The following is a 14,091-nucleotide window of genomic DNA, read 5'->3' as shown; positions in this document are numbered from 1 at the left end:
CAAAATGCTCTCTCGCTTGTTATTTACCCTCATCAACAACCTCCATGTCGTCGAGAAGCTGGCAGAGTCTCGTCCTATTCGCAGGGCGGCCCAGATCACTGCCTACGCCATCACCAAGGCTCAGATAGCCGGCCGGGACGCCTCGAACCAGGTCATGCGGTCTCAGACGCTGCGGCAGGTGCGGGAGGAGGCCGGAAGAGTCCCCGGTGACATGGGAGAGGTGGGCAACCGCCTCAGAAGAGTCCGAGAGACATTTGTGAATGAAGTGAAGGAAGGATGGAAAGACGGCTCCAGACAGATTAAGAAGTAAAGAGGACAGACTGGCTGTGGGATGTTGAAGTGACTGATAATGAAACTTTTTCTGACAACATCTCTACCTTCAACCTGCTTGAGCAATGCACTAAAACAGTGTGGTGGTTAACTGCAGCCATCAAACAGTGACTTCATGTTGGACTCGATCAGGAATTGTGGTTGTGAATAACGTGGGTGTAATCAATGGCCAGATAATTTACGATTAAACTGTGGGTAGCTCAATAAATTCACTGTATTCACATGTCTGAGAACACATGGAAATCTGTGTGTGTGTGTGTGTGTGTGTGTGTGTGTGTGTGTGGTGAGTGAGTGAGTGAGTGAGTGAGTGCTGCATCTTTCAGAAAGCCTGTACAAAAACAGGAATGGTCTTGGAAAATTAGAAGTGGTTGTCTGGATTAATGTGGAAAGGTTAAGTTCATTTTTCTGATGTAAGATGACAATTCCCGATCATCATTTGAATAAAGACTACACCCCTTCAACTGCCTTGTATTAAAAGCCTTTTCACATTAATCTATGAACAAAACCACACAGCGATGTCCAGTATTTTATTTTTAATTTCCCTTCACCGATCCTGCTGAACACCTGATTTTTATCTGTATGTTATCAGTGGAAATCATTTTATCATCTGAAAAGAGAGAGGGAGAAAGGTGATGTGTGTACACAATGAACTCAGTTCTGACTGTATAAATAAAGATAATTTATAACTTAACTGTGACTGCTAGACTGCCAATTGCTGTCATTTGCCAGTGTGACTATCAGAAAACAAAGCATAAGGATAAAGAAAACCTGGAAACTATTTTCAAAGTTTAGACAGCTGAAAATAAAATTAGATCTAAAAGAAGTCACATTTTCAAGTTTAAATGAAGCCCACCACTCAAAAGTGTGTTTTGACTTTCATTGTACAGAAAGATGAACTGTATCTGCAGAGTTTGACACTAAGAGCTGTTTCTGCATTAACCTGCTGATAGCAGGAAAGTTCCCAGTGCTCACATAAAATTTCAGCACGCAAACTGTTTACAGGAGCAGTATTTTGTGATATCACAACGAGTTTTGAAGCCAATCATAATATGAAATTCACAGAGCAGCAAGTGTGACATTTAAATTGAAGCCTCTAGTGGATATTCTGTGAATAGAGTCACAGATTCAGCTTTTTTTCACTGAGGGAGAAGAGGGAATGTGCTTTTAAGAATTTTATAAAGGTAATATATCGGACACTAGTTATTATATAAAGCAGAGTATTTTAAATGCCCTCTCTGTCGTGGACCTTTAAAAAATAGTGACAAATCTCCTGTCACAGCAGAGTCAGAAAGGAGGGGTCACAGTTATCTGCCTCCAGGTTATAACTCATAGTTCCTTTGCTTTTACAATTCTGGCAGAATGTTGACAGGAGATGAATTTACAACATAATTTAAGTAGAGATAATGACAGAGGACATTTTATCGCTCCTTGTGAAACCCGGTCACCTCACTGGCAAAAGCAGATTCAGCTGGTTGTGGTCAGCACTAATTTTAAAAGTAAAAACACCTGCATACATGTTCATACACCCAGTGGAGTTGTCAGAGTGTGAACAAAGATTGTCACCTCTGGCTCCATGACTCCTGGAATATTTGATCCAGCTTTAGGTCTTGGCATAATTACTGTATGTTGTGCTGTTACTTAAAAGTGCAACAATTAGTTGATTAACAAAAAAATATTCAGCAACAATTCTGAATCAACTTTATGTAATTTTTCAAACAAACATTTGATGGTTTCAACTTTAGAGATGTATGAGTTTGCTGCTTTTCTTTGTCTAAGCGTCTTAGAAAATTGAGAACCTTTCGGCTTCTGGTCGGACAAAACAAGTCATGCCACCTTGGGCTCTAGAAAATTCTGACTGGCTTCTTCCACCGTTGCATAAGTGCCTTTTATGCAGCCTGTTCAAGGTGGGAATGTTGCACCATTATTCTGCCTTGAACAGACTGTATAAAAGGTTCAATCACAGAAGCAAAGCTGGCAAAATGAGGGGTCTTCTTAATGGCAATATAGCAGGGTTTCTGTTTAAAAGAGACTACATATTAACCAGGAATATAACAGGCAGATTAATCCACTCTGAAATTAATCATTAATTACTGCTTATCTCATCATTTGGTTTTATAAAATGTCAAAACCAAATTCCATGCATCTCCATGGACATAAAGACATCAAAGATGTGATTTATTATCTTATTCTGGCTGTGGGATGAGTTAAAGTCCTGCTATAAAACTGTTACATGACAAAGAAAAAGGTAAAAACTGTGGGAAATGAACACTGATAACATGATGAATAGTCAAAAATAAAAGCTCAAAAGTGCACATTGCAGCATATAAGTTTATTTCATTTGAAAAAGAACAGAAAAATAGCTTTATGTAGCAATACTTGTGCAGACGCACTGGCCTGGCAACTAAATATTAGTTACATGTTACATCATTTCACATAGAAATAAATCTCTATCAAGAGGAAGAGAAGGCATTAGTTTCTGACAGCATGAGTCAGTACATATACACTGATATGGCACCTGACCTTCATATAAAAATAAATCTCTCAAAATAGGAAAATACACACCCAATCAACAAGTTTAAAACAGGAAATGGCATCAAGCAGCAGGAAGTACAGTTGATAACGATGAGAACAGGTTAGTTTGAGTTAGAAAGAGACACTTCTGGAGTGAGTTGTTTGGGTTAGCAGACATGAGCGGAGCATAGTCTAATATTAACAATTACTGCCTTTTAACTGTATTATATTTTCTTGTCCACCTTTATTTAACTTTTTAAAAACTATCTTCACTATGAAATTAAAGTGAAACCTGTCATCTCCCTTCAATTGACACAAACTGTTCATTGACTTAAACCATCCAGACAACAAAAACACATTCACTATCCAACACAAACCACAGGATGTTTTCTTCATGTTCTCCCCAAACCAGTGTGTTCAGAGTTACTCACTCCATTTGTGTCTAAATGTAGAAACTGAAATGTTACAAAGGTTTGAAAAAAGTGGTTGCAGGTGTAGCGCCATCCCAAAAGTCTCAGATTGATAACAACAACAAGGATAAATTAAATTATTTATCTCTTTGGTTTCAAAGCATTTGAGGAGAATACATGAAGCTGACAGCCTATGGTTGAAAACTCACTCACTCATCCTCACACCATCCCCAGCACAGCTCTGTGTGGAGGTAACACTAGTGCATATTCACTGATATGGCATTAGCTTATAGCAGAAACACAACCTCAGCTAATGAAAAGGCTGCGTCCATTAGTAGTACTCACAGAGCAAGTGGCAGCAGAGCAGAACAACAATCTTACTTCTATAGTCACATGAAGCCTTTTGCAAATGGGAAAGCTGACCTGGGACCAGTTAGCCTAAAAGGCTAAAAAACTTACTCTCTGGTAAGTTTGTAAGTTTAGTTGTTATTTGTCCAGGTTTTTATGCATCCAAGACAATGGATGTACTAAAAATGGAATTTTGTTTATGGTGCTCACATCTTTGAAAAGCTTCTCAGAACTTTCTGGATAATCCATAGACACTGAACTATTTTGGCTGGAACTACGTCTACTACTACTACTACTCACTAATTTCCTATAAAAACTACTGAGACTACTGAGACTGTGTTCTATGGATTATCCAAAATAATAGGATGAAATAATATTTCATGTTTTCTTTCCCCTCCTTCGCACTGAGGCAGAGGCAGAAATCTAAAAGACAGAAATGTCAAAACATGGACAAATTAAACCAATCTGCACGTCACAAGATGTAAGTGAGAAAACATGTTGTAATATGTATGTACTGGTCAAACCAGCACTTTTACAAGTTAAACAGTTTAAGTGATCTTCAGATTAGGTTTCTGTGAGAAGTTAAAACATTATCTGTGGCTCATGTGTGGATAGAAATTAGATTGGCTGTTCCTCAGAGAGAGAGAGAGAGGCACTACCCTACTAAAGCAATGTAACAGGTGGCAGCATATGCACTGATATGGCAGCTCACCTTCAGTAAACAAAGTGGCAGCAGCACCTTCTCTCATCATGTCTGATTCACACCAGCTGAACTCCTCTCTGCCACAAAAAACAAGTCCCTCATTTTCTTCAACAGTTGCTCCATTTAAATCCAAAGGCAGTTCCAACACGACATCTTCTCATATATTGAAATATTATTCAATCTGGTAGAAATTAAGCAATTTTAAGACAAAAACACAGTCAGAGAGAGAAGGAGTGGGTCTCCCGAAAAGCAGGGCTAAACTAGGCTGGACTAAGGCTATAGCGGGTGATTTGATTGGACAGCAATCAAGAAGGCTGACATCTGAAGATTCATGTGTGAAAAGTGGTGACAAAGGAGCCACACATGGAGAGAGAAGAGAGGAGGGGAAGAATACAGGAAAGGGATAAAGGGAAAAATGATTAGAAAGAAGGAGGAAGAAGGGAGTACGAGAAGAGGCAGGACGAATGTTTCATATTGTGCCTTTACATCCAGAGGTTGGTCAGCATGAAGCTGAACAGGGCCATCATCAGCAGCAACACAGAGGACATCACTGTGAGAGGGAGAGAATTATGGGAAATATCAGAGAGGTTGTACGCAGGAAAACAACTCTGACACATGATCTGGCTTTTAGAGCATAAACTCTGTGAGAAAGCGGCCATTTTATGAAATGAAAGTTGGTAGCAGCTTCCATAAACTCTGTCTTTATTCATGAATGGGTCTTCCTTTTTACTTCATCAATCTGCCCATCAATTTTCTATCCATCTGTATAACTTAATTCCTCATATACAGCTCATTATTTCTGGCCAGAGGGGGGTGTTACATTGTTCATCCATTTTTAAAAAATGATATCATCTGTAATATCCCCACCACTGCAACAGTAATTGAACTAGAGAGCGGGAGGCTTTATCCACATGTCAAAACAGGGTGCATAATTGTCTAACAAGATGGGATTGGCTCCATCCCCCCAGCATAAGCTAAGCTAACTCCTGCCTTCTGGCTGTAGCTTCATATTTAATGTACAGAGAATCATATCAATCTGAACAAATGCATTCTCCAAAATGTCCAATGTCAAAGTCAAATGTCTTTTAAATACAGTTTTAAAAAGTCCTGTAATACTGTGAAGTTGGGTGCAGTTGTTTAATTACAAGATGTATAAGTGGTGAGAGTTTGTTGCTTTTGTCACGGGAACAACAATCAGCTTTATTTCACAACCACATAGAAGAGATATATTTCCTACACTGAAAACAGCAATCACCTGTATTAGCGTTGGATTGTGAGGACTGATACATGCAGTTTCGTGTGTTTTTACCTGCACTTGATGAATTACACTCCATTTCAACCAGTGAGTCCATGTAACCCTGTCCCAGCCACTCCTGGTAGGTCTTTCTGTTAGCAACACCCACGAGGCGAACGGTGGAGTCTTTGAAGATGAGATCTGTGCCCTTATAGGCCTGAGAGTCAAACATCCTGAAATCAGGGTTTGTGTCACTGCCAAAGTATTTCTGCAGGGAAACAGTGAGGGAGAGATAAGGTGAATAAACACTGAAACTGTATTTCAAACATCCCAGTTACTACTTGATTAGCATTCATTTCACTGTAACAATAAAATGAGACATAACACTTTTAATCCATCACAGTGAACAGTTTGTCTCTCTAATTTCTTGATATATTTATTGATCAAACTTATGGAATTCCTTGGTTGTGTGTTCAATGACACATGGGCTTTTTGTTTCCACCTAGTTGTGATTGAGGACATGACTAATAAGTAGTGTTCACCTTGTACCACTAATTATGAACCAGATGATTGGATGACTGGATTAAGTAGATCAGGTTTTATTTCACACTCCATGTGTTTCTTACTTTTTTCCCTCTTAGCTCTGAAGAACTTTTCTCTGAGACTATTAATTCTGAGATGTCAGAGCATCTTTGAATGCACCACCAAAGAGATTTTGAAATTGGTCCTGGTTGTATCTGCACTAGTGATAGGACATACTTTGTACAGTGTAAACACTCTTACCTGTGCGTAGTCCAGGAGTCCATAGACATTGTGGATGTTGGTGTCTGGTCGTACCATTACAGCATGGGAGGGGACTCTGGCCAGGTTACAGTGTCTGTACTGCGTGACCTCGGCCTTAGTGTTCTGAGAACAGAGCAGCTGGAAATCTGTAGAGTGGAGATCTACTGCCCACGACTCACCAGAGTTACCTGGTAAACACACAAAATGAGGTGTTACCCACGTCCCTTAAAACTCTAAGACCTCTAAAAGAAGAACATTTTTCATCTTGGGGCAACTTGTCTTACCATCAGTGTTTTGGAAGACAGTAGAGTGCTTGACGAAAGCCACATCTCCATTTCCCTTCGCCAGACACCTGAATGGACAGACAGACAGACACATGTAGTAAGTTCAAGTACAACACAATCTGCAATTTAAATGAATGTTTCTTGTTTCATTTTTGGACAAATTTGACAATTCTAATGTCGTGTTTCCTTTCAAATTCAATAAAGATGCATTTTGAATTCACTACTGCTTTAATTCACGCTTCTGAATAACTTCTTCTCCATTGCAACAGTGGCTAAGACTTATGGATATTGTAGTATTTAAAGATGAAATAAGTAAAACTGGTGGTCACAGTATAAACCTATGGGATCATTACATTATCCAGGACAGACCTGTGTTTCTATGTTAAATAATAATGAGGATATCATTAATAGTGTGCAAGTGCAATGTTTTTTGGGACGTTCCAGTGTTTTGTACCTGAAGGCACCATCGTATCCATCATACAGGTCTTTCCCCTTCTCACATTTGTTGTTCCCTGAACTGTCTCCCACACACAAATCACACAGGCTGCTAGGGAAGCCAGGCTGGTTGGCACCTGGTACACAGCTCTGCTTGAAGAACCCTCCCACCGCTAGGCATCATGGGAGAGACGGGAAACAAAAAGTTAAACACTGGAGGGAAAATTTGTGCTGTTTAACCTGCTTTATCTAAAGTGAAACAAATGATTTTACATATCAAGGTTGGTTCATGGTATAATATCCATCTGCTTTATTTTCAGGCCTAAGAACCACCTAATAATGTGGCACAATTTGTGAAACAATGAGTCGATTAAACAACAATTTTACAGTAATAATCAATTAATCTGCTTTTCTCTGTTTTATATGGCTATATTTTTCTCATTTGAACCTCAGTAAGCATTGGACTATTGCTTGGACAATAACTCATCATAACTTAATCATTAATGCAAAAAGTAAAACAATAATAAAAAAAAAATCTTAGTTTTATTCCTTTAAAAACAAGAAAACTAAACACTCTGGTGCCTCGATTTCTACAGTGAGTTCAGCTGACTTGTCCAGCTCTCACCTCTGCCACACTCACTAACACTCAGACACCGACATCTCACTGACCTTGGGGTATCTGACACTGCTGAGGGGTGATCAGGCCTTTCTCGATCAGGTTCGCCACGGGAACGTTCCAGCCAGCCGTGCGACCCAATCCAGTGTGACAGGAGCGACGACCACGCAGGTCTTCAATGTTACGGATGTCGAGGCTACTCTTTTTCACCACCGCCACTGCATAGTACATGGAGCCATCACGGTCATCTGGAGAGAGAGAGAGAGAGAGAAACGTGTTTGCATGTGCTGTCTTTGAATCCAGACTGTGAGACTGAATGTTTGTGCTTTCACCTGTGTAGCTCTCAGCGGTAGCAGGGACCAAGCCGTAGTCTTTGCCTGCTGTGTAGATGTAGCCTCCATCCAGAGTGATGGCATCAGCCTCGTTGTTCTACACCAACATGAGACAGAAGAGGAGAGTTCACCTTTTTACTCTGTACTTTTTATGAGCCACTGTTTTCTAGAGCCTGACTGATATATCAGCATGATTGATGACAGTTAGCTGATAGGTAACAAAGTCAAAGTTTCGGGTCCAACAAAACCAACAAGTCAGTTCAAGTTATAAACTTTGTGTTTGACCTCCTAAAACACTCATTTCACAAGAGTTAATGTTTTAATTTGAAATGAATGAACATCACTGCAGGAAGCAGCAGTGAGAAACATCTGTCACCTTGATTTTTGCCATGCAGTCAGTCACAGAGTCTCCGTAGACGCACTTGATGTCCGGAGTCAGACCTTTATTTTTAAAGTTTACGGCCATGTCAGCGCACTTCTGCTGCTCACCGCTGGACAACACACACCACCGCAGGACAGCTGGGATATTTACAGACACATGAGTGAGTGGTAAAGAAGGAAAGAACGACAGATGGATATGTCAATCAATAAATTTCACACAGGAAAGAAAGCCACTAGTGCTATTTTTTTCCTAACAAGTTAGTGGCATTTCACTTGCCTTAGTAACCTTTCATGTTTAAAGACCACTTTAATATTTCAGACTTACTTTCTGATTTACAGTCCATGGCTTTCATGGCATTGTAATAGTAGCGGCCCATCCACGTCTTGGGGTCGTCCGACTCTGCCCCCTGAAACAGGGTGGATGAATCGGAGAACAACAAATTTTCTCCTCCAAACGATGTAGATGAAAACAAGTTGAAGCCCGACTTTTCCTGCAGAGAGAAAGTTACACCTCATTAACCTCACAAATGAAGTCAACACGGTTTAACACATCTTTGAGTTGTGTCATTTTACACCTGGAACTAAATCCTACAATTTGATTTAAGAAAACTTCAATTTTCATGATTTAGATCTTATTTAGGTACTTATTCAGAACACTGCACATAAAGATAATTCTGGCTGAGATAAATGCCTGCTCAGGTGACAGGCGACAGGCTCTGATGGTGATGAAGTGGAGAAAATGAAACTGCTACTGGGTTCACAGGGATGCTGTTTATGAATGAGCAGAGGACCAGTTCATGGGTGTTCAATTCAGAGTGTGTGAGCTGTTGGGACGTACCAACCCCTCCGTCAGCATGCTGAACACCACAGAGGGAGTGACGTGATTGCCGACCACAATGCCACGAAACGGGACACGGACCAGATTGCATGTCTTCCAGTCAGAGACTTTAGCTCTGGTGCCGTCACGACACAGCAGCTGATAGTCTGAAGACATCAGTGGTTTTGCCCATTCTGGACCCCGACCTGGAGAAAAAAATAAGTGGTTAGCTAACACACATGAGAACCTGATAGCAGAATGGGTCACTAGTTACTGTAGATGTTACCATCAGTGTTCTCCTCGACAGTTGTGTGTTTGATGAAGGCCACCTCTCCTGCATCTTCAGCCAGACATCTTCAGAGACCAAACCAAAAAACAGGAGAAATTGAGAATTAAAGGTGCAACAAACTAAGACACATGTCTCTCTCTACATGTCCAGTTCTGCAGGACAGTAACTTCTCTGTGTGTGTGTGAGTGTATGTATGTACAGTATGAATGTGTGTTACCTGAAAGCTCCTTCATAGCTGAAGTATCTCTCCTTGTTGCTCTTTTCACATTTGTGCAGTCCGGTGGCGTCTCCTTTGCACAGCTGACACAGAGATGGAGGGTCTCCGGGCTCGTTTGCTCCAGGGATACAGCTAGCATTGAAGAAATTAGCCACACCTAATGGCAAACACACACGTCTCTCCTCAGCTGTCTGTATGTTCAGTATATGAATATATATATGTATTTGTATGTATATGTACATTTATCCTACCCTTTGGGATGTCACAGCCCATCACAGACATGTAACCCTGATCTATGAAGTATCCCAAAGGCATATTCCAGCCGGCTGTTCGGCCCTTCCCGGTGTGGCAGGTCTTTTTTCCTGCGAGGTTGTTGATGTTGATGGAAGGATTGGTTTTCTTCACCACAGCAACTGCATAGTAGGAGGCACCGGTACCTGAGGTAACGACAGCACAGGTGTTAACTGGGACAGTAAGTTCAACACGTTGTTATCAGGGAACAGACAGGAGATCTAGATCAAAGTACAGACTACCAATCCTGTTTTGAAATAACCCACATGCTGCACAGAGATTAGTGTGATAACTCAGAACTTGCATAAACTCAGTCCATGTCATCCATGATAAACAACAAGATCAAACTCGAGCTAATTTGTTATCACAAGTGGAGAATTATCACATCCAGAATTTGAACCAATACTTTTAATCCCACCTTCACTAACTTAGACTGAATTTAGGGGCACGTCATTTCTGTGTAGTTCTTGCAAAATCTTACGGTCAGGCTTTGATTCACTGGCAGCTATCTTGAAGGAGGTGGTCTTCCCCAGTTTGTAGATGTCACTGCCGAACATGGACAAGGCATCGGCTTCATTTTTCTGCAGGGACACAGCAAAGAGAAAGATTAAAAATTTCACAAATGTCAGGGAACAATCATATCCTTCCTCTTAAAATGAGTCAATCATCAACACTGGATTAAACATGCCTTTTAGAGGAAAACTTTTTACTTTTAAAATCTTTATTTCCTTATTACCTACAAAGGGAAATTTATAATGCATGCATTATGCTTGTGTTTCACTCCTTGTTCAGCTTCTGCTAACTGGGATGTCCTTTTCAGTTTGTGTTTGTCATTGCTCTGTGGGCCCAGATAACTGTATCAAATATTAACAAGTTTATTGCAACTTTGTGCTCTGCCTTGTTATCTGATGCCCGACTGTGTGTTCTGTTCATCTAAGTATTAAATCAGCTTTTAATGACTCCCCTGCTGTCCTGACTGATACAAATTGATACATAGTTCCTGTCATCCAACCAACCTGCAGTTTCTGAACGCAGCCCTCGACTGTCGCTCCGTTGACGCAGCTGAGGGACGGACGGATGGAGACGGCGGCGAAAGCCTCCGACATGGCCTGACATTTCCTCTGCTCTGGGTCGGAGATGGTGCACCATCTGATCAGGCTCTGGCTGAACACTGAGAAAAGAGATACACAGAGACCACTCATCATTCAGTTCTTAAGATATTCCACCAAATGATTCATGGAAACATCCTGTAATCCTGAATCCTATAACTTTAACTATGGATGGATTGAGGTCTTTTTTTTGCCTCTTTCTTTTGCAGGTAAAACCTGGGGATCCAAGCGGTCAAGGGGACTGGAGTGCTCATTTACCAATCCGTCCATGACTTCGACTATATTCTGTCAAATTCCACTGTATTGCCTGTCTTAATACAGTACTTCCCAACCTGTGAGCTGGGGCCCCTAAAAGGGACACGAGAGAAATCTGGGGAATCACAAGCTAAATAACAAAATGAACAAAAAAAACAAAAAACATGTTAGATGTATTTTCTGATGTTACTCACATATTTATTATTGTGAAACACTGGCTGGTTTGACCTCCACAGACTAGTTGAACTGCTCACAACTCAAATGTAGGCCGTGACAATGGATTAAAGTGAGTAGAAGTTTCTTTGTTTTATGTGTAAAGGGTCAAAAGCCGAGTAAAAAACGTCTGATGAGCAGGAAAAATGCACATTTTCTGTTTTCTTATCAGGGCTGTCAAAAACAGGCAATAAGTAATTCTACTCCAGCAACAGTACCACTCTTTATTTATCTCTTATCTAGTCTGAATATCATTTTGTTGTCCTCGTGTTTCATGATTTCATCTCTCTCCACTGTTCGTCAGCGTGCAAATGCTGCCTGTGTTTATCTTATACAACACTTTACTTTCTCAACAGATATACAAATAAAGCTTATTATTAATATGTAGAAAGATTTGAGCTGAACTGAGAAAAAATCCACAAATAAAACAAAAACACTGACTTGTAACTTTACAGTGTATTTAGGTGTAATAAAGTAGTTCTTACCAGCATGTACTATCAGCAGTAAAGCTCCTACTGTCCTCCACATGGCCATGGCCTTGTTCTCTCGTCCTCCCTCTGTGAAATAACCTCCTTTTCCTTCTCCTCTACTTTATATGACGACTCCCAAGTCAAAGTCCAACTTCTATCTCCAAGACCCGGCTTAAAGTCCTCGTGTGAAGCTCAGAGGAGGTTGTATTTTAAGTGATTTACAACACAGTCATCTACAACATGTCATTCAGGAGTCACAAGTCTTTCAGCTCGAGGATTTGAGGCTCAGAGTAGAGTTTATGAAGTGTGCCTCCCTGGTGTGTACCTGGTCTGACACGTCTCTGCTACTGCCGCCTGGCTGCAGGCCAAAGCCAGGACAGAGAGGTCTTTTACAGTCAGGACCCCACCTCTGCTTTCCTCTGCACTCCTCCACTCTACTAGTGTGGTGCTTTTCCACTGATGGGGAAAGGCAAAGAAGAGATTCATGCCAACGTAGTGAGACCGTTGGTCACTGACTCACTGCTGTGGCTGCTGAGACAAACAACAGAGACAGGGAGTCAGTTTACTTGCTTTCCTTACTAACTGTGACCTCATCTATGAATCTCAGAGGCTGAATTTATGAACTGAGCCTTGTTACCATGCTGTACCAAAAAGCAAATTCCACAGACTCTGGTCATGTGGTCATTAAAGTAAAGTGAAGTGAAGTGTGGAGAAGTGGTAGTTCAGATGGCCAAGGATGTACAACATTACACTGCTGCAGTAGGTTCATTTAACGCATCATTTCAAAGCAACAGACTTCAAGTCTATAAAAAACTAAAAACTAGACTCATATTTTCTTTAAGTTAATACGAGAATATAAGTTGTTTTCCTTGTATGATGTTTTACAGTATAATGTTTGATATAACATGGAATGCAGAGCAGGTGAAACTACATTCACTTACCTTTCTAATGGTCTCAACAGTAACTGTTATTAAATGTGACTGCAGAGTGGAGTTTGTAGTTCACCGGGAAGTCACATTATGTTTATGCTGCTGCTGCATTCACAGTGTGACTGAGTGAGGATGACATGGAGGTGACAGCCAAACTGAGGTGTCAGGATGGTGTTATTTTCCCCTCCCCGTGTGTTCATTATAGGAGCAGTCAGCGCCTAACATCATCTGACCTGAAAATCTGCTGTCGCCACTGGAAAAATATAGAAACCTATGATACAGTCAGTGAAAACAACTTTTATTTGTGTGAAACAGCTGGACTGTCTGTTCCTCACTGTGGGATGTGAGCTTTTCTTATTGTCACATACAGCAGGTTCTACGTGCAGCCAAGGTACCTATAAAGACATTTTATAAGATCTTTGTGTTTTATTCTCTTTAAATCCTGAATATGACTACCTGCCAACGTTTATTTGTCCTATAATTTATATCTTTGATAACAGTAGTTTAGTGCCGGATATTTACCTGTAATTACCGGATCATGGGGACTTGAACCCACGGACCGGATGAACTCAAGAGTGTGATAATGTGAACCTTGGACCTGACTTTGTAACATTGTAAAGGCTAAAAGTATCTGTGAAGATGATTTCTAATCTCAGAGATTTCATGCTTTGCCAAAAAATAAAGCACAAGAATTTCTTTAAAAACAAATAAAATTATCATGAAACATATCCTTTTTATAATCTTTACCTTTCACTTGTTTTAGTTATTTATTAACTTGCCCTTTTATTAAATTACTAAGGTTAAATCTGTATGACTGGGACTACATTTGTACTCATTTAGGTTATATTTACAGATCCACAATTTCAGAATAATTTCCCAACAATGTCAACATTTCCTGGAAGGAGCTGCACAGTTTGGTATAGGTTAGAGGGACAGTGTTTAATTGGTGAAAAAAGAAAGTGGAGGTGGTCTGCCGACAAACTTCTGTAATTGTGCATTGTGCAATGCCCTAATTTAATGATGCATCCTTGACTACAGTGGTTCTGCTCAAAACTGGTGGGAACAGGAGCTGGTTTGCAGGATAGCACCAAGTTTCCAAGTACCCTGGAAAGAGCTGGTTAAACAACCAGAGTT

General features: G+C 40.5%; 2 protein-coding genes across 2 annotated transcripts; one reads left to right on the top strand and one right to left on the bottom strand.

Annotated features, from left to right (window-relative positions):
* Positions 1-4: 4 nt before the first annotated feature.
* LOC108902603 (protein NCBP2AS2-like) lies at positions 5-1,021 on the top strand. The gene has a single exon (XM_018704525.2). It carries the CDS (start codon positions 5-7, stop codon positions 308-310), a length of 306 nt encoding a protein of 101 aa, XP_018560041.1. The 3' UTR covers positions 311-1,021.
* A 1,619-nt stretch (positions 1,022-2,640) lies between these two features.
* meltf (melanotransferrin) lies at positions 2,641-12,374 on the bottom strand. Its single transcript, XM_018704546.2, has 16 exons — positions 12,044-12,374; positions 10,998-11,152; positions 10,463-10,562; positions 9,942-10,127; positions 9,691-9,847; positions 9,471-9,538; positions 9,206-9,390; positions 8,693-8,858; positions 8,363-8,505; positions 7,987-8,083; positions 7,708-7,902; positions 7,058-7,211; positions 6,604-6,671; positions 6,320-6,507; positions 5,612-5,804; positions 2,641-4,852 (listed from the first exon to the last, which is right to left on the bottom strand). Exons 1-16 carry the CDS (start codon positions 12,090-12,092, stop codon positions 4,785-4,787), a joined length of 2,172 nt encoding a protein of 723 aa, XP_018560062.1. The 5' UTR covers positions 12,093-12,374; the 3' UTR covers positions 2,641-4,784.
* Between the last annotated feature and the right edge of the window lie 1,717 nt (positions 12,375-14,091).

Source organism: Lates calcarifer, linkage group LG17 (assembly GCF_001640805.2).
Source record: "Lates calcarifer isolate ASB-BC8 linkage group LG17, TLL_Latcal_v3, whole genome shotgun sequence".
In the NCBI taxonomy this organism is placed as follows: Eukaryota; Metazoa; Chordata; class Actinopteri; family Centropomidae; genus Lates; species Lates calcarifer.
This window is presented reverse-complemented; position numbering and strand designations above follow the sequence as displayed.